This window comes from Pavona decussata, unplaced genomic scaffold (genome assembly GCF_977016875.1).
Source record: "Pavona decussata unplaced genomic scaffold, jaPavDecu1.1 SCAFFOLD_602, whole genome shotgun sequence".
Lineage (NCBI taxonomy): Eukaryota > Metazoa > Cnidaria > Anthozoa > Scleractinia > Agariciidae > Pavona > Pavona decussata.
The window spans coordinates 4,119,520-4,145,653 of record NW_028145860.1 but is presented as its reverse complement, the minus strand read 5'-3'; the positions used below and the strand labels follow the sequence as shown (position 1 = coordinate 4,145,653).

At 40.1% G+C, this 26,134-nt stretch overlaps 4 protein-coding genes across 6 annotated transcripts in view; 2 read left to right on the top strand and 2 right to left on the bottom strand.

The window, feature by feature from the left end:
- The window catches only part of LOC146449497 (uncharacterized), a 124,477-nt gene extending 120,155 nt beyond the window's left edge, over window positions 1–4,322 (top strand). For both annotated transcript variants that reach the window (XM_085101832.1, XM_085101833.1), the window contains 4 exons: window positions 281–326; window positions 1,041–1,283; window positions 1,643–1,720; window positions 2,821–4,322. In XM_085101832.1, coding sequence (XP_084957958.1) covers window positions 281–326; window positions 1,041–1,283; window positions 1,643–1,720; window positions 2,821–3,014 — 561 coding nt within the window. In that variant the 3' untranslated portion in view covers window positions 3,015–4,322. The remainder of the gene's footprint in view (window positions 1–280; window positions 327–1,040; window positions 1,284–1,642; window positions 1,721–2,820) is intronic.
- Window positions 1–19,956, top strand: part of LOC146449496 (uncharacterized) — a 31,792-nt gene extending 11,836 nt beyond the window's left edge. Inside the window, exons 1-9 of one of the 2 annotated variants that reach the window (XM_085101840.1) lie at window positions 9,257–9,447; window positions 11,351–11,978; window positions 12,804–12,862; window positions 13,420–13,680; window positions 14,217–14,476; window positions 15,684–15,827; window positions 16,139–16,802; window positions 17,617–17,940; window positions 18,820–19,956. In XM_085101840.1, coding sequence (XP_084957966.1) covers window positions 11,467–11,978; window positions 12,804–12,862; window positions 13,420–13,680; window positions 14,217–14,476; window positions 15,684–15,827; window positions 16,139–16,802; window positions 17,617–17,940; window positions 18,820–19,028 — 2,433 coding nt within the window. In that variant the 5' untranslated portion in view covers window positions 9,257–9,447; window positions 11,351–11,466 and the 3' untranslated portion in view covers window positions 19,029–19,956. Of the gene's footprint in view, window positions 1–9,256; window positions 9,448–11,350; window positions 11,979–12,803; window positions 12,863–13,419; window positions 13,681–14,216; window positions 14,477–15,683; window positions 15,828–16,138; window positions 16,803–17,616; window positions 17,941–18,819 lie in introns of those variants that run through there. The other variant, XM_085101841.1, reaches the window with a different exon arrangement.
- Window positions 19,957–21,701: 1,745 nt separating this feature from the next.
- LOC146449495 (uncharacterized) lies at window positions 21,702–26,031 on the bottom strand. The gene is made up of 4 exons (XM_085101360.1): window positions 25,716–26,031; window positions 24,434–24,699; window positions 23,354–23,567; window positions 21,702–22,396 (listed from the first exon to the last, which is right to left on the bottom strand). Exons 1-4 carry the CDS (start codon window positions 26,029–26,031, stop codon window positions 22,143–22,145), a joined length of 1,050 nt encoding a protein of 349 aa, XP_084957486.1. The 3' UTR covers window positions 21,702–22,142.
- Window positions 25,998–26,134, bottom strand: part of LOC146449494 (uncharacterized) — a 33,622-nt gene continuing 33,485 nt past the window's right edge. Inside the window, exon 7 of the mRNA XM_085101339.1 lies at window positions 25,998–26,131. Within this exon, the coding sequence (XP_084957465.1) occupies window positions 26,114–26,131 (18 nt within the window). The 3' untranslated portion in view covers window positions 25,998–26,113. The remainder of the gene's footprint in view (window positions 26,132–26,134) is intronic.

Genomic DNA, 26,134 nt, shown 5'->3' with positions numbered 1-26,134 from the left:
AGCACCTAACACTTCACATGTTGAGCTCCCAAGTTTTCAGCTTTTGGCCTTGTGGGCTCCTTGACATTTTTGAGTTAGGCAACGGTGTTGAGGTTGCACTCAGACTTTAACCCTGTAGGCTGCTGATCTCAAACTAACGTGTAATTACAGATTCTTTTACTTATTGTCGGTCATTTTGTCTCAATAGAATTACCCAAGGATGCTTTGATAGTTGTGGAAGACTACTTTTCTACGTAACAAAAACAACTCTTTATTTTCTTGTCTTGGTTATTTATCACAGATTGCAAAGGATGAGCGAGATGGAAGACTTTTACCTTCAAGTGAAGGTAACATTTCTGTTTCTTTAGTATTTCCTCTCAAATTGATCGACAGATCAATCCAATTATTTTTGTAAAAATTCGTCAGATGGGCGTTTCGCACTGGAGAAATCACATTTATCTGACATTTAGGTACCACATGGGCATAGTTGGCCGCGTTCTGAGCAATTGAAATATGATTTGTCAACTTGACAGGAGTAGTTCAAGGTTTCCTTCTCTGCGAAGTCCTTGACTGTTTGGTTTGTTTTGTTGTTTGTTTGTTTACTTTTTACAAATTGACCTAAAATAGTGTGACTCCTTATCTACCTATTGTTATTTATTTCGCCATCACGCTGTGTTATTCCCTCTAAATTTTTCTTCTGAGGTAAACCATGTTTTCCATACATGGCCATGCATGCATGTGTTTTACTGGGCCCGGTTGTTCGAAAGCCGATTAACGCTAATCCACGATTAGAAGTTAACCGAGGTTTTCAGCTCGCTCTTTAAAAATTTTAAGCCAATGGTAAAGTAAAGTTAAAGTCAAAACTGAGAGACAGAAATCTTTTTGAAAAATCTTTATCGTTCAGTAACTAAACTCGGATCAAAATTCTCGTTAATCCAGGATTACCTTAATCGGGCCTTGAACAACTGGGCCCAGTATGTTATGTTATGCCAGGGCAAAACGTTATACAGTACAAACAAGGCGACCTCAAGCAAAAGGTGTCTTCATCGTCTATTTTACAGCAAATGAAGACAAATCCTTGAGTCTGCCCGACAAGGTGTTGGAGTCGCTGTTTTCGCCGTCGTGTGATCCAAAAGAGGTCGTTCGTCACCTGGAACAGAGTCTGCTGTTGAACCAAGCCTCCTTGGAGCATCCGGAGCCTGGGACAAAGAGATTGATCCGTTGTCTGGCAATGAAGGCAAAGCGTTCAAACAGGCTTGATGTGGTCAAACACTTGAGGGAAATTACACCAGCTGGGTCTACTGGTAAGCTTGGAATTACTTGGAATTACTTAATACATTCTTGTATGCACATTTTACCTGTCTAGGTTATTCTAGGTTATTACACTGGATTATTTGCATTAATCTGGAAACGAAATCGTAGAAAGAAAGACGGTGCCGTGTATTCTTTACTACGGTAATGCATGAGGTCAAGTTATAAGTTAAAACTAAAAAAGTGTGATAAACGCTCACTGTTCACACGTAGCCCTTGTCTGCCCGCTGGACTGTAGATGATCAGTCTCCAGGCTTGCTTGTTTCCTTGTTTTAATATTTCCCCTTCAGAATACTACGCCTCTCATTGCGGTTTCGTGTCTCTGATCTAACCACACACTTTTTCCTTCCAGGTCCTTTGCTTCCTGGGAACCTAGATATTCGGAATATCCCTGTTCGCCAGATGAGAGAACTTACAATTGACTTGAGCAGTAAGTGTTCCAGTGTAGATCGTATTGACTTTCACAACACATTATTTGGAACAACCGCCGTGTACTGTTAGAAGGAAAAAATTATTTACGTCAACCTGACAGTCTGCATGAAACACTTGTTGAAAGAAAGTTATATATTCTTTCTTTCCAAAAAAATTTAAAGGTAAAAAATCGCATTGATATGCCATTTACACTTTACTTCGGTTTAATTAGCGCTATCCTACTAACATGGAAAACAGTCATGTGTACTCCTCCCACGCACTACTCTGTCATTATCCTTCTACCCCGGCCCAACTAACGAAAACAGGAACATAGGAAACTATGGATTTACTAAAGAAAACATCTTTAAAGTTTATACACTGCCTTATTCAATAACGAAAGACACAACACTCTGATTTTCAGTTTAACCGTTTAAGCCACGATAGTGCCATATGGCACAAGATGCAATTACATGCTCAATATTCAGTCATTTTGCGTGAAATTTGCACAACTAAAAGATCTTGGAAAGATCTGCACATGGAAGGCATAATATCAAGCCCCCCTCCTATACAAGACTTGATTTACCACCCCTGCAACTTTTGGAACTTTTTATCTTTGTACTTTTTAGGCCAAGTTAATATCTGACAACAACCAATGCACTGAGAGCTGCAAATTAAGCTATAGTTTAGGGATATACCTAATCGGTACAAGGAACAGGAAAATTTTAAACGTTTTTATTTTTTCATTTTGGGCACATGTCAATTCAATCTGTGATCTCCTCTATTTCTTTTGGTGTGATTTATAGCTTATCCCAGAAAATACATTTCAAATGATATATCACATGTGGTCTCCTCGTTCACAGTTACCGATTTAGAAAAATTTGGCATTTCCCTCGGGGTTTAAAGGGTTAAAGTAGTCCACCATATTTTTCCAACGAAAGCCTTCCTGGCGTTTTTGGCATTGTTCTGTAAAGCAAGACGATTAACGACTTTACATTTACAAGAGCAAAGTTCAAAAAGATTTTTGTTTCGTCCTATTCAATGTACATGTAAATTTCATGTAGTTTGCACACGGGGTTTGTGAGCATTATGCAAATGAGTGCGTGCCCGTTTGTGTTGCAGGCGGAGAAGAGTGGAAATATGTCGCTGAGAGACTGGGCCTGACCCCAAAAGAGATACGTTACCTTGACAAGCGGACTTTGAACCCAAGTGACGCTGCATTGGCTTTCATAAGTCAGCGGTGCTACATTAATGTGGACAATTTGTACGATGTGCTGAACGACTGTCAGCTACCTGTGATGGCCGACCTTTTGTGAAAGGGGTCCTCTCCTGTATGAAAGTTTCTTCGCGATCAGTAATGCATTCAAATATCAATCTCTCGAGGTAATCCGCTCAAGAGAATTCATCCTAGATTGCATCTTCATTTGGTAAATGAAGATCTCGCTCGTGCAAACCCTTATCTAAACTTCTGCGTTATTATGTCAAAGTTAAGTTGTTTTTTTTTCTTTTCCGTTTTTCCAGCATGTTTTATAATTTATTGTAATTTTTATTTTCCATTATGTTCTCGTACTCGTCTTGTCTCGCCTCGACTAGCTTTATGGCTATTTGCGGGACAAGCAACTTTTTTCTGAATTTAAAAAAATAAATTGTTGTTTTTGTTGTTTTTGTAAAAAGTATTCAATTTTTCACCAGGAAAGCTCGAGCGAAACAGGAAGCTTAGAGAAACAGACTGAATGTCCAACGACTAAAACAAATAAGCAAATATAGGTTATGGGTCAGTTATTAAAATATAGTTTAGACGGTGTTTATCAAAACCGCGTTCTAAGCCGTTTTTAATTTTGCCACCAATCATATCTAAATATTGGCTGCTGCTGACGGTACCAAGAAGGCTTGCATCCCAGACTGGAAAACTATTTATCTTCTTAAAATGAACCACTTATAACAGATTTAGAGGCCCACTGATTGTCTTAAGCCGGGACCTAAGTTAAACTTGTTTAAAGAAGAAGCTGTTTCCAGCTTATACTCGGGCCATATTTGACTGTGTGGTGCGTAAAGCCTACAATCTGTTAACAGTGATAACCTCCAGCATCGCCAATTCCCCCAAATAGATAGCCTGCGAGCAAACCCTCTTGGGGGTGGATCCTCTTTCCTCCTCCCGGCCCCCACCCCCAAGAGAGCTTGCTCGCAGGCTACCAAATAGATAGATACAGAGATATAGTGAGGCAATAAGTACCCACCAGATAGAATTGCATTTCTTGCAGTCAGAATGAAATACAGGGGAAAACGACATTTGTCATACGAATGCTTTTTATAATCCCCGGGCTTTAATCCTTACGTTTTCACCTTTCGTTTAGAGACAGAAACCATTTGTACGGTCCTAATATGTATGTGACGCCGGGTCAATGACAGATCGTAATTTTCGGTATGATCTAGACCGGGGGGGGTACTCCCTTATGTGACCTTAACGGGGACGTGCGGCCCGATAGGGTATGGTTTTCAGGGTGTTTTGTCTTGAACGGGGTATCTATTTCATCACTTTCTGTCTTAAGCAGGGTATCCCTACATGACCTAATGGCTTAAACAGATTGTGATTGCCAATGCATTAAAATACAGTAAGAAACTAGTGTATTCTTATTTCATTCTAGTCTTAAACAGGGTGTGATTTTGGGTGAAATGTCTCAGAAAGGGCCTGAAAATTTTGAATTCTGCCTTAAACGGGATAGGGAAATCGGAGAATTGTGTCTTAAACAGGGTCAGGGTTTGAACGCCCGAGCCGCACCTCCCTACCCAAGCATCTGTTGAGCACCCCCCCCCCCCCGATCTAGAGTAACGTTACGCATCACGCGTACGTTTATATCCTTTTATGTTTTTCAATGTTTCGCTGTTTATATTTTTAATTGAAATTCAGGGGAAAGCATTTGTTATTCACCTTTCATTTGACAGAAACCGTTTCTACATTGATTGTTTCTCTATAGTAAACGTGAGACATCTTTATCTATCTTGGCCCGCGAGGTCATAGACTGATTTAATTGCCAAATTTTCGGTTAAACAAAACTAACCTTGAGGCACTCAGGTTAGCCTAAAAAACACTCCAGTTAGCCTAAAGAACACTCCAGTTAGCCTAAATAGCACTTAAGTTAGCTTAAATAGTTCCCCGGTTAGCTTAACGGTTAACAGTTTATGTTGGGGTTGTTCATGCCTCGCATGCATCGCATGTTTTGTTCATGCCTCGCACGTCTGGCTCGCATATTGTCAACACTCCTCACGGCCCGAAAACAAAGAACGCGACCGAGAATTTAAAGAATTTGATAACACGACAGAAAACGTAACTCGTACCAGCCGAGTACAAAAAACGAGCCCGAGAACAATAACTCGTGGCCCGAAGTCTTATCTCTCGGCCCATCGCGACCCCAAAAAGAAAAAAGAATTTGATAATGCTACCGAAACCTTAACTCGGTCCGCCTTACGGCCCGAGTAATAAGGGCCTGCCCGTAGTCTAATCTTCTAACTGCCTTATTTAACATTTAGAATCACTGATGCCTTGACTCATCTCCCGTAATTTTTTAATGAAACCGCGTTGAAGTTTTGTTTTTGTTTACCTTGGCTCAAGTCACTGCAGACCAGGATTTTAAAAAATCGTTGTCAAGTAGAAAAAAAAATCGCTTAGCTCTGTAATTCCGCCTTCCTGTTTCCTAGCTTCTGTGGAAGTTTTTCTCCGCTTTTTACAAAAGGAGCTAGTATCAATGGAGCAGCAATAGCGTGAAGGTTGTTGTGAAGAAGCTGTCTAAAGATGACGTCACAAGTGTTAGGCTGCTGGCTACATGCTGGAGCTCACTTTACCTTTGGAATGAAAAAAGTGGTCGAGAAGGAGCTTAGAAACCAGGGTATGATCGCTTGAAAAAGCCAAGGGGAGGGAAGTGGGGCACAGGTTGTATGAGCATTTCAAGACATAGAACGTCAAAGCTGCCAATTTGTTTTCCCGCCACTTTCTAAGGGCAGTGCCGGAAGCGTAGAGAAAAACTTATGTTCACCAAGTATTGGTTTAGGAATCCGAAAATATTATCCTGTGAATATTGTGCTTGGAGTATTCGTATTGAAGATAGCTATGAGATGAACTGAAGTAGCTGCCCGTGTCGCTTGAAAGCGGAAATATAAAGCACCCTGAATAACAGAGAATCGAATGCACGTGATAATGAATCTAGGAGAAGAAACGCTTTCACATAACTTGCGTTTGTACGTGTTTTAAATAGAAAACTCTCAGCGTTTATGTTTTGCCTATGCGTAATTTCTCGCGGGGCTTAATTTTTGCAACCTAACAACGAATCGCGTGATAGCAAAAGAATTTATCCGCCGCAAAATTAAATATAAGACTTTTAATAGCCTTACCTAGCATTTATAAGAATAATCATGCTTATTGTTTTTAGTCTCAGTGTTCTTGGGCAGAATATAAGTATTTAGGCCTTAGAGTAAGATTTTACAAGGTGTGCAAACCGGTTAAAAATGTAAAGCGGGATGATTAAAGTACTTCCTCCAATTGACGCTTAACCTGCAATCAGGCTCCATTTTCATTTCACTAACATTTCTGCGGGGACTACTGTCCACTACGAGTCTCCTGTGAATTGTTTACTACCCACTTTTCGCTTGAATGACAGTTTTCTAATCAGCCAATCAAAATTACTGATGTTGCGCCAACGAGCGAGTTCTCACGTGACCAAGTTTTTGGGAAATAGTAGGCGCCGTCTTGTCTTTTTTTCTAATTTTTTGCTTTGCATCTTTTTAGTTGTTGGAGAAAATTGTTAGCTCTGGCCTCTGAGTAAACGGTCAGAACAAACGTTCTGTTTATGAGTCTCGAGAAAGGTATTTGAAAAGCTGCGACAAGTTATATCTTATATGTAACATATATTTTGAACTGCGGATAAAACATCAAATAGAAGAGAGATCGCAACTTAAGCAGTTGCAAAAAGAAAGCCTGAAAAAAAATCAGGCTTTAACGGGATTAGAACCCATGACCTCTGCAATGCCGGTGCAGTGCTCTACCAATTGAGCTATCAAGCCAACTGGGAGCTGGTCATATTGTTGCGACTTGCGCTGTCTTTCCTGCTTGATGCATAGTCCTGACATTCCAAACGCTGTTACTGCACTTCAGAACTTCGGGCCCAGGGGCCGGTTGCATACGCTATCGTACGATAAGTGGGCCGTTTTCCACCACCATTCTCTGCGTTCCAAAGGATTTTGTCGAGCACCAGTTTGGATCATCCGGTTGAAGGTGGTTTACTGAGGAAGTATAACACAAAGAATGGGCTACAAAATCGTAAGATGCTTCATGCAACCGGGCCCAGGAAAGGTATATTTGTGCGCTATACAGTCATTTATCCCTGCTGGAGATCATCTCCCTTGACCTGTGATTGGTTGTCTCTCTTATTGTCAGTTTCCATAGCAATGTGGTATACTGCGGTGGGCTGCTACCACCATGAACATAGCCCTGTTAGCCGGAATGACCCGCTTCTGTCTCCCGCGGTGAGGACGACGAAGGGTTGGGCTCTGGGAGGCTGCTTTGTTGAGAGCGGTGTCGGAAAATACTAAATAGTCAACATCCCACTCGCGCTGCCAGTAAAAATACCCTGATGTTCTGCCTCCAACCCGTTCCTCAAAGATCGTGTGATGTAAGAAAGTTAAATATTGTTTATTATCATGAAGGTCTCAGCTTTAATTTTCATAAATGGCTGTAGAGTACTCTTAATGTCAAAATTGTAAAAATGTAATGTAAAAATTGCCAGCTGAATTGCCAGCTGGAGGTTTCTGAATTCACAAAAAACTTCGGTCCAAACGGTACCACACAGAAGTTGCCCAGCTAAAAGTTTTCCAGGACAAGCTAGCGTTTCCTCGGGTTTTGCTCATGGATCGCAACAACACTACCTTACTCAAACACCAAGACATCTCTTGACGCAACCATTAGAAGGAAACACAACTTATGGTTTGCAGGGGCGACTGCCACATGGATCAGGTGTCATCGTACATCATACGTCCAAAGGGGAACCAAGCAAACTTCGCCTTGGCAGTATATCTTACCACCCAGACGATATTATCACACAATGGCCTGGATTTAAAGTCCCATATCACATTGCTGAAAGTCTGTTGACAGACTATCGTGACACCCCTGAGGCTGAAGTGGAAAATGTCTCAGACCCAGCAGACAGTAAAGTATTTCGATGGTCCGTTGAACCAAAGGGAAAAGAAAGAAAGAATAGAAAACAGAAAGAACGTCTGTTGTTCAAAAGTCGTGTGCGTGACGGGTTCATATCGTACGATCCAAATGATGTCAAGTTTCGTTGTTACCCAGAGTGGAGAGTGCCTCAACACATTGCTGATAGTTTGCAACGGGAGAAATCTAGCGGCACGCTTTCTGTTTTTTCTGACGAGGAAGGGAACTTCTTTTACAGAGTAGAGCCTGGAATAGTAGATATAACAACTGAATTTAAAGATAGGGCAGTTGATTCTGTTTTGAATCCTTTCAAATGGTTTTAGAAATACATAATAGTTGAAAAAAGAGTAATTATTTCAAAACAAAGAAATAAATAAACTACTGCAAAAGTAGAATAGGGCTTCGGTAGTTAGAGATTCATTGTTCGATTTTCAGCTTTTTATTGTTTATGATTTATGAGCTTACCTAGGTGAGGTTTCTGGCTGTGATGTTACAGAAGAAGCCCGTTTATCTCGAACAGAAACAACTTTCACTTAAATGCTGTATACAGGAAAAATACTGACCGTTATCATTTCAAAGGTTTATTTTTGTTTAAAGAGGACTTCAGTTTTGCCTCTAGCTGTATCCAGATTCTTAAGTAGATGTTGGCTGACATCCTTGGTAGGTTTCATGCTTTTATTAGAAAACACACAATTCCCCTAATTTTTAGTTATGAATGCCGTGAACTGTTTTCAAGAGGTTTTTTTTTTCTTTAAGGTGCTTGGAAAAGATTTTTATGGACGATACCTCGCTTCGTATACGGAATTTTACTGAGCTGTGACGAATAGATTTGAAAATTTAAAAAAGTAATAGGTTTAACTTTAAGGTTTAACTCAGGGGTACGAATGGTCAAAACTGATCAGCTGGTTTGCCTATAGGAAAACGTGGTTTTAGATGTGAAGAGGTATTATTGTCCTTAGTTAATTAACCATGCATATCCGTGGACAGCCATTGACAGCTGTTTAGTCCTGTTTTTTTTTTTTTTTTTTTTAACTACCCCTCTCCCACTCCCCTACACACACACTCACACACCCGTGACGCACATCTCAAATATCCTCCCCCCCCCCCCCCCCCCCCACTCCCTCCTCCTTCTGTAGGCCTGCGCTCTTAATAGAATTGTCAGATTGCGGAGAGAAATGTAGGAGTGCTGGTGTTTAGACCGAGAGTGGTCACTATTGGTGCGTAAAGCTCGAACCAGTAACATCTTTGTCACGTGTCGCTGTTTAGCACATTGCGTGACAAGTTAGTTCTTCGCGTGACTCACCAATCTTTGTACCCGGAAGCCTTTGTTTGTTACTTAGTTTTTTGATCGAGACTTCTCGCTTGCAACTCAAAACGCAGTCCAGTTTTGGTTTTTGAAACGACTAAAAGTTTAAGCTATACTCATTTTAGCAGACATATAGCGTAGGCTACATGCTATTCTCTAAAAGAAAACCGGCCGAAACAAGAAAGCGTTGTTGCTTCTTCGAAATTCCTCGGAACAACCTGCTTCCGCTTTTTATCAGAAGGTGAGTGGTAAACTTGAGTCTGCTCCGTTTAGTATTTCTTTGTCGTGTTTTATTAACGCAGTTTAACCATTATCTACTTCAGTCTTAAATATGAAACACTTTCGACATAACAGAGTTCAGAAGGACCGAGATAGATCAGTTTTTCTTGCCACTGTTTCCCGTTAATTTACCTAATATATCCTGACACTGCCAGCAGGCCATCACCTATACCCACAAGATAAAGGAGTTAGTTCTTACAGAAACTGCGGTGATGGTTTGGTAGCGGACTGAAAGCGATCAGTTTGTTTTATCCACTGAGTTAATAAGGTAATTGAGCGATCGTAGATTCGGGAGTAGACGTTTCTTGGCAACCGGTCGAAACGCCTACTCTCGAATTTCTTTACTCTGCATTACTGTACGTAGTTAAATTCAGTCCCTTATCAACAAGTTGATAAAACCTCTTAAATGCTCTTTATCAGTTATAGCTGACTGGCGAAAAATCTGACAGCTAAATGGATGCTCCATTACTTAAGATGTTCCAACAGCTTTTCGATATTTTTCTTTCCGCTCAGCGTACTACAGAGTCAGCGTAGATTAATTCCTGTAATCTCTTTTATTGCGGTTTTACAAGATTAACATACAATCAGGCTTAAGTCTGGTACCCTCCCATGTTCTGACTCATTTATGTCAGTCACTCGCTTAGCGTTAAATTTTCGTTAAGTGAATGGTTCCAAGCGAAGTGAAAAAAAAGCCTGAATGCAAAATAATATCAATGCAGTTTGCATATTTAAAGTTGGCTGATACTGCACGCGTTGCGTGACACGGTGAAGAAGTTGAACTAAGGATGTAGGGAAAGACACTGAAATTGAAGGGGCACTGTCACGGACATTTTGCTGGATTTTGATCAAAGCTACTCAAACATCTAACATAGATCCTTTTTTCTAATATAAAATTATTCGTAGAGCACCGTGTGGAAAGTACTTTTTCATTGGAGAAGTCTCCAATGAAGAACAAACTATAAATCAATTTTTAGTATTTTCGCCAAAATACACAGGAGGAACTTAAAAAATAGTGGCCATTTTCTACAAGTGGTAAACCATTTCCATCCAAGCATCCGCAGCAAAGATAACAAATACTAGATTATGTATACTCGTAGGGTAATTGTTAACAATACTGAACCATTTTTGTTAACATTTCCATCGATAAAAATATATATATATATTTTTTTGTTCGTTATTCAAAAACACACTAAAAATTGATGACACCGACCCTTTAAGCTACGGTGGCCCATTAAGCCTTGCTTATACCATGAGAACTTAAAAAAAAAACATTTCCAGGGGCTAATAACTGAATGATCGAAGCCTTTTGCATACTTGTTTTTATAACTGATGCCATTGTCACTAATGCTACATCTTCCAGTGCTTTTACCGTTACTGGCAACCGGCAACCGCCGGGAACCGCCGCCGGTCATAGCAAAATTTACACGGTTAAAACGCCATAGCAGGTATTTAAAACCAGCAAAGGTGTTTGTATCGTTTTGGTCAAAGATTTTTTATCGGAACAAATCCAAAAGTAAACCTGCTTCTGAAGAAGGAGCATGCACTGTGGATAGACAGTCTTCATGTGAACAAAGTTTACGAAACTTTGATCAAGGCAGTGTGTACCCAACGGTTGCTGTATGAACCATCCAAGGTTATGTCAGATAGCAAAATGCGTTAAGCCGAGCATCGCTATTTGTCCTTGAAGTTGAACATCCTTGAGTTTCATATTCAGTCATAATCAATTATTTACTATCAATGTTTTATTTCGTGAATTTATCCGTCTGTTTGTTTGATTGTTTGTTTTTATTTTGCGTATTTGGAACCAACCGAGATGCTCTGTCTGAGTTGTATAAAAACAAATTATCTTTGTAAACAATTTCTAGAGACAATAACCTCTAGAGTAAAGTCATCCTCCTGGAGGTCGTCAGAGAGCGGAATAGAGATAATATCAACAGAAAGAGCAAGAAAGAGAAAAATATCCAAGGACTCAAAAGGGCTGATGGCAGAGGCAGCTGAAGGAGGAGAAGGGGAAGCGGGAGCCAGACCTGCGGTTGACTTATCGATTTCATTTCAACCCCATGCTTTGAGAATCTCTCTTAAAATTGCTGACAGGCAGTTGGCTGGAAGAGCATTACTGGGGATTGGAATCGGGTGTGGCGTGAGTTTGGGAGTTCTTTTTTACAGAAATCCGGAGTTGGTAACGAGCGTGATCACAGATGTTTTGAGCAGACCAGCGATTGAAGTCGGAAACATTGCACTTGGTTCGATTCTTGTGGATTTGAACTGTAGTACAAAAGAGAGTTTCCTGAATTTCATGAAGGATTTTGAGGCAAAGAAAGTGGAGCAACGATTGGAAGAAAAGTTTAAAAAGGATGGATTCGAATTGAACTTGGAAGTGACGATAACAAATGAAATAGAAGTGTACAAGAGGCTGGCTCAGATTGACAGAGAATTTTACGAGAAGCTGGTTCATATTGGCAAAGAACTATCTGTCAAAAATGTTCAGGAAAGGTAATCATGTAGTAATCATCGTCAACTGGGTTGTAAGTTTTCAGAGCTCTATCTGACGCTTACCGACACAGCGGCAAAATGAGTGCGCATGCTCCGCAGATTTGTGATTCGAGCGAGAATCGATAACGTATGCTCCACTTCAATCGCCAAATTCACACCTGTTACCAAAATATTTTTTTTGTTGAATACGATATGTGATGGAGGAAGTTCGAAGGAACCTTTTCTGAAAGCAGCAACCTTATCCATTTTGATTTGGGCTTGTCCCCGGGAACTCGCGAAAACAGACAATGGAAATTTTAAAAGTGCCGCCATTTTGCCGTACAGAATGCTCACGCGTGACGAGCATGCGCACTCATTTTGCCGCTGTATCATGCTTACCCAGATATGAGATTCTTGCGGTTGGGGGGGGGGGGGGGGGGGGTGCTCCCGAACATAAGTTATAAAGGTATTTGCGCGTGCGGCGCCAAAGGATGACGTTTTGGAACCGTTTTGGTCTGAAATAGGATACAGCTTTTAACCACATTGGCCTGAAAGTCTGAAAACCAGGTCTGAAAATGGGTAAAATGGGTCCGAAAAATGACATATTTTGGTCTAGAATAGAGCCAGGGTTTGGCGGAACAAGCTGCACACCCCTTCATAGCTCATTGGTGCTTAATCTTGATGCCAACCAGGTCTGGCCAGGCCCAACAGTTCCCAGATGGAAAACTGAAACATTTCCTTGTAAAAATCAGTATACTTTGACAAAACAAGCACAGAAGCTATCCAGCAATCATTTACGAACATGTGCATGTTGTGTTATGAACGTACTTTGCGAATCACTTTCAGGATAAGTGAGCAAACAAGCCAAAAGGCTGACGAAGACCTAGATCCACTGATCCAGCAGGGTGAGTTGACTTCATTGACAAAACAATGTTAGTTTCCACCATTCTACACAAATCCGTTGTATTCCCATACAATCCTTATAATTAAACGGTTCCCTTATATAGAGCTTGGGCTGCCTGTGGGTTCTAAAGGCCCGGCTTTTACTCTGCCAGTTGTCAATGAAACGTCTTTCACCAGCCACATTCTTCAGCAAGAACACTCATAAGGCATTCGGACCACTCCGACGAAACTACTCGAACTGTTCGGTAATCGAACTTAATCAAACGATTGGGTTTAAATGAGTTCGGCAATCGAACACAATCGAACCTAAAAATTTGTGTGAGAGTTCAATTATAAGCTCGATTTCCGAACCCAATCGAACGTTCTAGACCATCAATCAAAATAGACAAGAATTTTGAAAACTATTCGTTCTTACACGCAAGAACAACAAAAAATTAGGTGAAACGAACCATATATTGAGGTAGCTTTACTGAAACATCATTATATGATCCATTACTGTTATCAGGCTTGTATCTATTTTTTGTATCCCTTAATGTTCCCATATCTCCTGCTTTCCCAGAATATTCAAGAACTGAGCCGAAACTGAAGAGTGGGACTGTGCTGTTGTCGACAGTTATGCGGCATGGCGTCATCTCTTACGAAACTGAAGACGTAGAGATTTGGGAGGATGACAAGAAATCGAGGGTACCTCCAAACGAGGCACGACGATTGGAGAAAGAGTGGAAGTCAGTCCCTATCGCTCGTTTGAAACTTGTTACTGATGGTGATGGCGTGGTTCTAATGACAGTAAAGCCGGATGAAACCGGAAAGAAGCAGCAGGGTTAGTTGACTTTATTGAAAAAACAATGTTAGTTTCCACCGTTTACACAAATCCGTTGTGTTCCCATTCAAATCCTTGTAATTAAATGGTTCTCTTATATTGAGTTTGGGCTGCCTGTGGATTCTGAGGGCCCGGCTTTTACTCTGCCAGTTGTCAATGAAGTGTCTTTCACCAGCCACATTCGATCTTCAGCAAGAATACCATAGGGCATACGGACCACTCCGACGAATCTGCTCGAACTGTTCGGTAATCGAACTTAATCGAACCCAAACATTTGTGTAAGAGTTCAATCAAAGTTCGAAATCCAAACCCAATCGAACTTAATCGAACGTTCTAGACAATGGTTCTAGACCATCACTCAAAATCAGTAGACAAGAATTTGGAAAACTAATTTCTAGCGCGCAAGAACAGCAAAGAATTAGATGAAACGAACAATATATCGAGGTAGCTTTACTGAAACATCATTTTATGATCCATTACTGTTATCAGGCTGTCTGTATCTACTTTTGTATCCCTTAATGTTCCCATATCTCCAGATTTTGCAGAAGGTTCAATAACCCCCTACCCGAGAGGGAAGGTGCTGCTGTCGACTGTTATGCGATATGGCGTCATCTCTTACAAAAGTGAAGACGTAGAGATCTGGGAGGATGACAAGAAATGGAGGGTATCTCGACACGAGGCACGACGATTGGAGAAAGATTGGAAGTCAACTCCTATCGCCCGTTTGAAACTTGTTACTGATGATGATGGCGTGGCTAAAATCACAGTGAAGAATGAAACCGGGATTGTACAGCAGGTGTTAGAAAGATGCTCAATTTCCTAATCAGACGTGACTGATATACAGTACTGGCCGCGTCAATAGCAGCGTAACACTCACATAGCATGAATGTATGTAAATCCGCCCGCAGTTTACGAGCGCGTGAATGTAGGTCAAGAGAACGTCACATCACCATCCCTTGTAAAGGAAAGAAAAGTTATTTTAACAACCACAATAGTTATTAGCCTTCATTTAACCTCAAGCGGTATGATACGCGATTATTTACTACAACACTGAGCAGTGGTCTAGCTAGACAAAGAAAATGCCACTGTTTTGCGCCAAAGTTATCTAAATTAAGACATTGCTGATACTTAGAGACGAGAGAAAACATGCCTGGCCTGTTCATGTACTTGTCATTAAATTTGCTTAATCATTCTCGTTCCTTCATACGCGAGAACGATAATTTTACATTCGAGCCCCTTTATGCACGTCCAACGCGTAGGTTTTTACCTCGGAATACTGTCGAACCTCTTTCAACGGCGCGCAGATGTGAGTGTAATGTGTGTGATATGCACTGAGGTTTCTTTTGCTGCTGTAGGGTGAAGTTGATACGCTTTTTCTGACGAAGAAGTGAATTGCCCGTAACAATCAGGCATTCAATTAATGGTGTAATCAAGCAAAGATTCTAAAGAAAAAATAGGGTGTCATTTTTTTTAATTCCGTCTTCCCAATCCCTATTATTCCAAGAACATCTTCTATTTTATCATTCGAACATGCGAGATAACCGAAAATGTTGAAGTAGGGATGCAGGAGCGGGATCGAGGTATGTTCATTTTTTTTTTTTTTTTTTTTTGACGGCGATTGGCGATAGACTTCGCGATCTAACATTGTCAGGACAATCTCGCCCTTTTTTTACGAAATTCTCAGGCCCAAAGGAGTCCTAGCGCACTTATAAACATGTTCCAGGAACCATTAGGTGAATTGGTTTTCCAGATGTCACGCATTCCACCAATCCGACATAAAAGATTCGAAAAAAGGTTTAGTAAACTCACAGCCGATACATCCATCTCACTGCGAGTGAGTCTCGCGCGCGAGAAATAGGCATGCTCTCGGCGCTTCGGCGTGCTTCTCGAGTTAGCGCTTCGGTGATTTGGGTCTCCCTCCGCTGATTTCAAAAAACCCTCAAAAGAAAATGAAACGACTGTTTTGCAGTCTTAATCGCGGCATCACATTTTTTCCTTTTTAGGAGTTCAGAGAGATATTTGAAGCGATGAGGGCGCTTGGAATTTCGTTGAAAGGAGTATGGACACAGTCACTAGACGAAATCAAAGGTAGACTAAGAGATGCACTGCACCAGTCCGTAAAGGAGCCCATGTGGCATGCAGGGCAGGTATAAAGAAGTAGTATTATAACAAGCAATACTAGACAACAGTGACTAATCGGCATATCCACTGGTATATATTGTTTACACAAAGACTTCAGTTACTTTATTTATTTATTTATTTATTTATTTATTTATTTATTTATTATATTTTATTTTATTTAAAGTTATCAATAATTAGTTATGAATAGCTTTTGCAATACTGTATTTGTCATAGTCATGCAAATAAAGCTTGTTGTTGTTGTTGTCGTTGTTGTTGAGTGGCGGTCCCAACAATGTTCACAAGACGCAATTAGATAATTCTACTTTTTGTCTTTCAGAGAGCAAAGGTCAAAGAAAATTTACTCATAGAAAAACAAAGACGAGAAAAGGAAGAGAGAAGAAAAGCAGAAGAGAAGAAACTGAGAGAGAGAGAAATAGAAGCAGCACTACGCTTAAGGTTAGAGCGTGAACTGCGTCTTCGCCGAGCTGAACTTTACGAATACCGATTTGGTACCAAGATTAGGCCTGACAGTTTCCATGGCCTGCCAATCGACGATGTAACCCAGTTGAGGATCGGCGTATTTGGAGCTCCTGGAGCAGGCAAGAGAAGTTTTATCAACACATGTGAACGAGCTATCAGAGAAACGGAGAAAGGTTCGGTCCCGGACAGCACTACAGTAAAAGAGGGCACCATTACTCTCCAAGACCACCTGCCAGAGATGTTTTTTCGCTTGGTAGATGTACGTGGTTTCTTTAATTTCAACGGAAATAAGGAAGTGGAGTTTCGGAATATTCTGGAAGGGAAGTTCCAGCCAGGTGATAATGTGACCCGCCCGTTAGGTCTAGAAGGCCAAGGCAATGCTTCCCTCATGGGCCCGTCTCCCTCGTTTGCAAACCAACTACACGGGGTTATCTGGGTTGTCAAGGCAAATGACCCGTGGCTCAGCGATGGACGTTTCAAAGACGATCTGAAATCAGTACGAGATATTTTGCGCCGAAAAGGTAACGTTTAGTTTCTTCGCTATGTCCTGGTATATAATTTCACTGGTATCATAGGTTACTTATGTTTTCAATCTTTCGGTAAAAGCTGGAAAAATACAGGAATTTAACCTTACTTCTTCTTTTAAACCAAGGTCCGTTATTAAGTTTCTCTCAAACGGATAGATGTAAAATTTATACCAGTTACCATTTTTGGATAGAAATTTAACGTAATCGTTTTCTCTTTGGTAAAATCAATATTTCCATCAAACAAAAACACGTTAAGACGATTAAATGGCTCATTTTGCAGGACCTGGATTTTTTTGAAGTTACGGAATTATTGTGTCAAAAGGGTTTTTGTCTCTATGTTTTGACCGTGAGTGTCTGAAGAAGTGGACGTAAACTTCAAATGCACCCTGTGAAAGTTTTTGTGCGGACGCGCAAAAAGTTTTGCTGATAATCTGTTGCGATCTTGACAACAAGATCAAGAACACATTTTTTAACATTCTGTATTTACCATTTTGCAAAGCACTGGCTTTTCTCCAGAACGAAATCTGGGGTGTTTACCATTTACGCAAACCACCCTGCTGGTACGAATCTGGAAAAGGGTCCTGTCTTCTATCAGTCTGGTCCGGGTTGTTCAAAGATCAGATCAATTATCCAGTGTATAAATCGCTATTCAGTGGATAAAATGTATCAGTTAAGGTGCATTTTATGCGATGGATAACGACTTATCGATTGGATGAAGTTATCCGCTCTTTAAACGACAAGGGCCAGGTGCGCACTTTTCAGGAAAATTGTTTCTATGTTTCTTTTTGTTTACCACACTAAATAAAAGGAATTCGGCTTATCACCGTTGTGACGCACCGTGACAAACTGAAAGCGGTGGAGGAGTGTTACAACGCCCTGTACGAAGCATCAGCAGCTACCGGTAGCTCACTCAGTCACACATTCTTCGTGGCCAACTACACAAAAGAAAACAGCAAACGTAATCCGGAGACAGAACGTATGATCTTTGATATTCTACACTACGCACTCCTGACGGCTGAGCAAGCTGTGGAGATAATGAAACACCAACAAAAGAACAAAGAGGAGGATGAGATGATGCACGCGCTGGAAGGGACAAGCATCAGTGGTCACGTGCCACCGGACCCTGCAGACGGTAATTTTACAGCGGTTAAAATAATGCAGTTCCCGCCAAAAATTTTTAAACGTTTTGGAAGTCAAACGCTCATGGAAATTATCTGTCATCTCTGGTTATACCTCCATTGTTTAAATTTTGTTTTCCCGACCATATTTTTTTCAGGTATCTATTGTAACTGTTTAAAATTGTAACGTATCTTGCCACAGGGTCAGTCTCAAACATACCCTGAAGAAGAAAGGCCGTGCCTTTCGAAATATTAGAAAAATATACTTCCCTGACCGTGAAATCAGCCTTGCTCTTTTTTTAGATTATTTGCTTTTCATATTTTAGATGACGGCCAATTCGAAGCCAAAGAACAACGTCAGGTCTCAAGTTAAAAACACGAAAGCGAACAACTTAATTTAATGAACTAAGGTTTCAGTCAGGTCTCAACAATGAAGAATCGGTCGTAAGCGACCATCTACAGTAATCCAGTTTAAATCACTAACATCTTGAAATAAGACTACAAAGATTCCTTATTTTTCCACGTGAGCGAGCGCGAGTACTGTCTCCCACGTAAAGAGGTAAAGTGCGTCCTCGCGGGGAGCAATTTTCACGCGCGCGATTTTCGCTACCTTCCGCGCATGGCGTATCCTCGCGGGGAGCAATTTTCACGCGCGCGTGGCCCGCAGGCGTTGCTATCCCTTAGGAAAATAAGGGGCTGCCCGTAGTCTTATCTTCTAACTGCCTAGAATCACTGATGTCTAGACTTATCTCCTGTAATTTTTTAATGAAATCGCGTTGAAGTTTTGTTTTTGTTTACCTTGGCTCAAGTCACTGCAGACCAGGATTTTAAAAAATCGTTGTCTTGTAGAAAAAAATCGCTTAGCTCTGTAATTCCGCCTTTCTGTTTTTTAGCTTCTGTGGATGTTTTTCTCCGCTTTTTACAAAAGGATTATCAATGGAGCAGCGACAGCGTGAAGGAAGTTGTGAAGAAGCTGTCTGAGGAAGACGTCACAAGTGTTGGGCTGCTGGCTAAATGCTGGGGAGATGTGCAGGCTCACTTTACCGTTGGAATGAAAAAAGTGGTAGAGAAGGAGCTTAGAAACCGGGGAATGATCACTTGAGAAAGCCAAGGGGAGGGAAGTGGGGCACAGGTTGTATGAGCATTTCAAGGCATAGAACGTCAAAGCTGCCAATTTGTTTTCCCGCCACTTTCTAAGGGCAGTGCCGGAAGCGTAGAGAAAAACTTATGCTCACCAAGTATTGGTTTAGGAATCCGAAAATATTATCCTGTGAATCTTGTGCTTGAAGTATTCGTAGTGAAGATAGCTATAAGATGAACTGAAGTAGCTGCCCGTGTCGCTTGGTGAAGAACGAATCAGCCTTCTTTTTTGAGCAGATTCATTTCTTGCAAAGATAGTTAACAGTGTTTTTGAGGTATGGTCCTGGCCGACAATTCGTATAAAAAGCGGAAATACAGTAATAGCCCACGTATAAGAACCTGAATTTTCCGATTTAGCCTAAATAGCCTCTGATATAAATGGCACTTAAAGCAAATTTAGGCTACCAAGGTTCTTAAAATAGGTTCTTATATTTTCATATGAATTTCATCTGAATATACTATATATATATCATAAATATCATCTCATAATACAGTATAATAGCAAACACAATAGACATATAACATGGTACTTGAGCTTGAAAGAAAAAAAAGTGACTTTTAAATAGATGATGATCTTAATTCAGCAGTTTCTACCTATACACTTTTACAGCAACCTCACTGATAAGAACCTAACTTAAAATTTTAGCCTAAATAGGTTCGTATGTGGAGGGGGCCGCGTTAAAATGAAAATTTTAGCCTAACAGGTTCTTAAAATCCAGGTTATTACACGCGGGCTATTACTGTATAAAGCACACTGAATAACAGAGAATCCAAGTCACGTAATAATGAATCTAAGAGAAGAAACGCTTTCACATAACTTGCGTTTGTACGTGTTTCAAATAGAAAACTCTCAGCGTTTATGTTTTGCCTTTGCGTAATTTGTCGCGGGGCTTAATCAGGGTCCCAAAGGGAGGGGGGGTCCCTGGAGCCTTAAAATTTCTGTTGTGGAGCCAGGAGCCCTGTCATTTTACTGACTGGAGCCCTGATCCTTTTTTGGCTGTGGAGCCCGGAGCCCAAAGATATTTTGCGCGGAGCCCGGAGCCCAGCATTTTCTCTTGAGGTTTGAAATTCATTCTAACACCTGTCATGAAAGAAAACCAGATAAGGCGCCAGCTAATTTCAGACTTAAACCAATTTGCCAGAAGGATGCGCCTTCAATATTTTTATCATGACAAAAATACTGAGCAGCATCCATTTCACGTGAAATCCAGTTGGATTCCACCGATTCAACGGTCAGTTGCTCTTGAGACTTACTTAGAACAAGCTTGCAGAAACTCCACAGGTTAACACCCAAAAATAATCTGCCACCCGGCGAGCGACGAGCTCTCTAGGAGCTTATTAACAACAAAGAAATTATTCTCAAAAAAGAAGATAAAGGCACAAGAACCGTCGTTATGAACAGAGAAAACAAAATCAATGAGCCAGAGGGACAGAAACAATTAGATGAAAGAAATAACTATCAGCCACTAGACAAACCAATGGTTAGAGACACATCCCAGAGAGTTAAACACCTCATTAATGCCCTTCACCAAGCAGGGTGCATAGACGAAATGACGATTAAATGGTTTAACCTAACACCAAATCCGCCTCGAATCCCAGTGTTTTATACCCTCACAAAAATTCACAAACCGACATTAGTCGGAAGACGTATCATATCTGGGTGTGATGGCCCAACAGAACGCTTATCATCATTCATGAACAAACTACTTCAGCCAATAGCACAAATACAGGACTCGTATCTTAAAGATTAACGACACATTTCATAGGTTTTCCTAGTCTCAATGGATGTCACTAGCCTTTACACGAACATCCCACAAGAGGAAGGAATCACTATAGTATGCAACGCATACGAGAACTTTCATGCCAATAACCCTCCTATAGCTACAAATTTCCTCAGAGAAATGCTCAGCCTTATACTGAAGGAGAGCTCCTTCCAATTTAACGGGAAAGACTATCTCCAAACACACGGAACTGCCATGGGCACTAAAATGGCAGTATCTTTGGCCAACATTTTTATGGCATCTATAGAAAAGGAGATCTTAAGGCAAAGCGTTAACAAACCACTAACGTGGAAAAGGTTCATTGACGATGTATTTTGCTTGTGGGATACAAACAAAGAAGAAATAGAACATTTCATCGAGCAAGCAAATTCGTACCACGTTACCATAAAGTTTATCGCTGAAGTCTCACAATAATATTAGAATCAACATTCTTGGATACAACAGTCTATAAGGGAGAGGGATTAAAAAAAGAATCGATTCTCGACGTGCACACACATTACAAACCTACTGAAACATTTCAGTACACAAACTACAACAGTTGCCACCCAGCAGGCGTCAAAAAAGGCTTCGTTAAAGGAGAAGCTCTAAGACTTCTGAGGACAACCTCTTCTAAAGTAGTGTTTAAAGGAAAACATTAAAAACTTTAAAACACGCCTGGCATCGATAGGTTATCCTAGTAACCTGGTGGACAAAATCCTCTACGAAGTTAACTTCGCAGAAAGAAAGAACGCTCTAAGGCCGTTACTGAAAAAAGAGGCCTTCAACGTCGAGGGCCGGTAGGAGATTTTGTGTTGTTTCTTTTCTTTTTTTTTTTTGCCTGTGGCTGTAGCTCTCCCTCCTCTCACTTTGTCTTCGCCAATGACGGAACTTTATTAGACTCTTTAATTAATCTCTGAACTTCAAGTACTGGCCCTGTGTTTCTGTTATAGGTTTGTTTTGAAATTTCCATTTACGAAACTTTGATTGCTTTTTAATTGCTAACCACGGAAAATTATTTCAAAAACATTTTGCCCCTCAGCTTTGACTTAACTCTCTTTTTCCATTAGCTTGAAATTAGCTTTTAAAAACATTTTTGACGAACTAGAAAAGCACGCTCTAATTCGTAGATTTCAAAATGGAGCGAAATTATTATAAATCAGTTTGATCGAGGTTCTGTAGAATATATAAATATAACTTTACGAGTTCTGAAGAAATCAAAACTGCACTGAAAACCAATCTCCTCTCCAGATGTCTTTTCCGAAGACAGACTGGGGGTACAATACAGTTCATGCTGCTTCGTTTAGTGACATCTCGGCTTACAAAACTGTGCACCGAGAGTTTGGGACAACAGTTTGAACAAATTTGTTCTTTTCAAATTCTATTTTAACTTGTGCTTCAGCTACTGACGCATGCTTTTCTCTTAGCAATTCTACAATCTCTTTTGGAGGATTCCAAGTCTTGTATCTAGTCACCAAATCCTCCTTTTTAAATGACAGTTTCCCGTATCTGAGCTTGGTTTCCAGGAGCACGGTGCCTTCTGGGTAATCCAATTGGAGACTTCCACCGGACTCTAAAAGAAGATAATGCTTTCTTAGAATTAATTTCTTATTCCTTTAGTTTTGGCCTAATAAATTACGCCAGACTGCGCTGTAACAAAATTTCAGAGCCTTGTAAGAAAATCACAGTCACTTTTTCACTTTGTTGTTATCTAAACGTAGATTAATTTAGACATTTGAAGTTCAAAAGGTTTCTATTCATGGTACGTAAAATTATTTTTAAACAGTTTTACTAAGGCTATAGTTAAGCCGCCGTTACACGTTGAAACTTTTAGCTGAAACTTGTGTGCAACGGCAAACGAGACCAGTTTCACGAAGTGGTGTTACACGGTGAAACTCTTGTTTTTTCACCAGTGCCACCGTTGCGAGCCGTTGCAGAAGTAGAAAGCGGTTCTACTTTTCATGAAACTTGTCTCGCAACGGGAGTTCGAAAAAGTTTCACGAAACCGACCGTGTTACACGGTGCAACGCCTGTTGAAACTTGTTTCACAGCGCCGTTGCACACAAGTTTCAGCTAAAAGTTTCAACGTGTAACGGCGGCTTTAGTGGTGATATTACGAAGATTGTCACTAAGTAAATAACGAAAGTCACAAGGCTTCTCCGAAAGCTTAAAACTATTGGCGGTTAAATTCTGTTATGGAATGAAATAGTCAACACAGCATTTAATTTCGGAGACATCGATTGCTTTGATTGATTATGGTTCAGATATAATGAATCTAGGTGTCTCCTAAGACTTTACAACAGACAAAATGATATTAATCTCTTTAAGACGAAAAGCCTATGAACAGCTCTTAAAATAAATTTTGGAATGCTTAATGACCTTGATATCAAAGAAAAGTTGGCCGTTATTTTCACACGGTCTTTGAGTCAGTCATCATCAAAGTTTACTGTGTGGTACCAACAAACAGCAACACTAGCCTGAGACAAGCTCTGACAGAATCTATTCTTAGCTAAAAGGCATCAAACGATACCTTGTGAAGGATTTTTCTTCAGCTCATCAGTTGAAGGATTAGGTTCCATGGCGTCTTTTGGGGTTTCCTTTTTCTTAGCAACAGGGCTTTCCTTTTTCTCAGCAACAGGGCTTTCCTTTTTCTTAGCAACGGGGGTTTCCTTTTTCTTAGCAACAGGGGTTTCCTTTTTCTCAGCACCAGGTTGTGTATTTGGCTCATTTTTTGCTACCTTGACCTGGAAAGTAAAGTAAACGTAATATGATTAAAACTGTATCTTCGTTAAGCAAGACAAACAAAATATTATCTTCTAGTACTTTGTCCTTTATCCATCCACGCCCTTGCCTTCCAGTTCGTTAAATGCCAATATTACAAACTATAACTCAAGAATGTAAAATTTCAATACGGGGTACGTTCAAGTATTGTATATTTGAACTGACACAACACAAAAATCTGAAAAATCTTACGCATTGACCCCTCACACCCTCCATGTAATTGGTGTTTACAACCCTACTCAAGTGTTACGTTAATCGGTCAATCTGATCACTGACATGTTTACAGCAACAAATCGATGATCAGTGCTGATCGATCTCATCAGCTTTTTAAACAAAGTTACTGTTATTATTATTATTATTATTATTATTATTATTATTATTATTATTATTATTATTATTATTAATAAGGTCCTATGATTTTTATACATACTTTTTCTTGTTTCTTTTTTTATGACATAGTTTGATGGGGCTTTTTTTAGGTAAAAATCAATGAACGAATAATATTGTTGTAACTTGATAAGATTTTTTTTCCCTTTTCTTCAAAAAAATTGTGCTTAAAAATAGTATTTTTATCGAAAAGAATTGTAAATAAGTTTTAATAGCTACTTTTAACCTGTAAATAACATTTTACTTGGGGTAATGGGCTCCTGACTTGGAATATTTTAATAAAGGGGTTATTATTATTATTATTATTATTATTATTATTATTATTATTATTATTATTATTATTATTATTATTATTATTATTATTATTATTATTATCCGTGTCAGTGACACACGTGACTACACGTCCTAGCTAAACAGTATCACAAAATTCTTGGCAACTTACAGGAACGTTTTCTATCTTTGGTTTTGGATTGGGATTAAACGCCTGTCCATTGTTTGAGTCGAGGAAATGCAGCATTGCTTCTTCGTGAATTGGTCTGTGTTCCTCGTTCCAAGAGAAGACGAAGCTTTTCCGTCCGTCCACGAATTCTCTGCAAACCTGCGGATGGATGATGTTTTTCGCGACCCAACGGGAAATAAATTGCGTCTCCTCTTCTTCTTTGTTCTCGTATCTCTCGTCCTTCACGATGATAATTAACACCTTTTCACCTTAAATAAATTTCACCTTTCATTTAGTATAAGAAATGGCTTTATTGCTTAGGTCACTGATTTTAATCTTTACATTATTATTAACGAGAACATTGACACGAGAATTTTCCTTGAATTTTGAAGTGCTCTTCAAGTGCACTTGAATCCACTTAGTATTTTATAGGGAAGAGCAAGCCTTGGTGGGTCCTGCTCCCCCAGAAAATTTTGAAACCTAGAAGTTGCACTTTATGGATATGTTTTTCGTAGAAACTAACTAACGTGTTTTCTTAACCTTTGAAAACTTAAAATGTCTTTACTCTATGTATAAATCAGTTAATGACACAGGCATACTCGGAACAGAAAATGGTTTTTCGGGTCCGAAATCTTTCGGGAGGTTGTGAAACGCACGCCTGATTTTATGTCTGATGTTTACGATGCATGTGCTCGGATAAACACACTTGAATAAGTTTTGAACATGAAACGCATGTATGTGGATACTCCAAGTATTATGAAGTTTTCAGTTGCACGAAAGCAGGCTAGGGTGTTTTTGCATCAATGATCGCCTGTAGAATCAGTGCCAAAAGAATAATGTAGAGCCCAGAGCCGAAGCTAGGGTGAGGCAAGACGAGGCATTTGGCTGGTCTGTGTGTCAGTGTCAGTGTAAGTGTCAGCCGAAATTTTAAAAAGATACTGTTAGCCAGCTGAGATATAATTCCCAAATAGTATTTGCTACCGAGTCCTGAAAGATTAACCCTCACAAGTTAAGCGAATTCTTGGAAAAAGTCAAATGAAAATTTAATGTGAGTGTCAACAAAAATTTCAAATGGTGAGTTCGCAGACATCCAAACCCAGCGGAAAAATAGGCCTTATCACGGTTTTCGACGCCATTTTGATGAGTAGGCAAAGCCTGTTTCCCTACTTGTCAAAATGGCGTCGAAAACCTTCATAAGCCCTATTTTAAACTGAGAGCATAATCACAAGAGTATGAGTATGAAGTGTGCGACAAGCGAGGTAGATACAAGCCATAAAGGACCTACCTGAACCCGTTCTTCGCTTCAAAGCGTTATAAATCTTTCCATCGCTGTCTTCACTAAACGTGTGGGAAGAGTCACGAGCGTGCATCACAAACACAGCGTAGTCCATTTTCAGCTCAGGAATAATTTCGAGGATAGTAGCCGTCTTTTCGCTATGCTTCTCGATCGCAATTTTGAAATCAACCTTCTTTTCAACGGCTCGAAGAAGTGATTCCACTGGTTTCAAACTACAGGTATCACCACAGTTGAAGAGATGAAATTTGCAGGGAGGTTTTGGAGGTTTTGCTCGTCTTCGCTCTCTATCAATTCTCCCCGCCATGTTTGGTTTCGGTTCAACGGAATTGCGGAAGTTGTTGGTTTCCCAGAAATTCGGCGAGTCACGCAATTATTGTAAAGTATGGTCACGTGATGTAAACAAACTG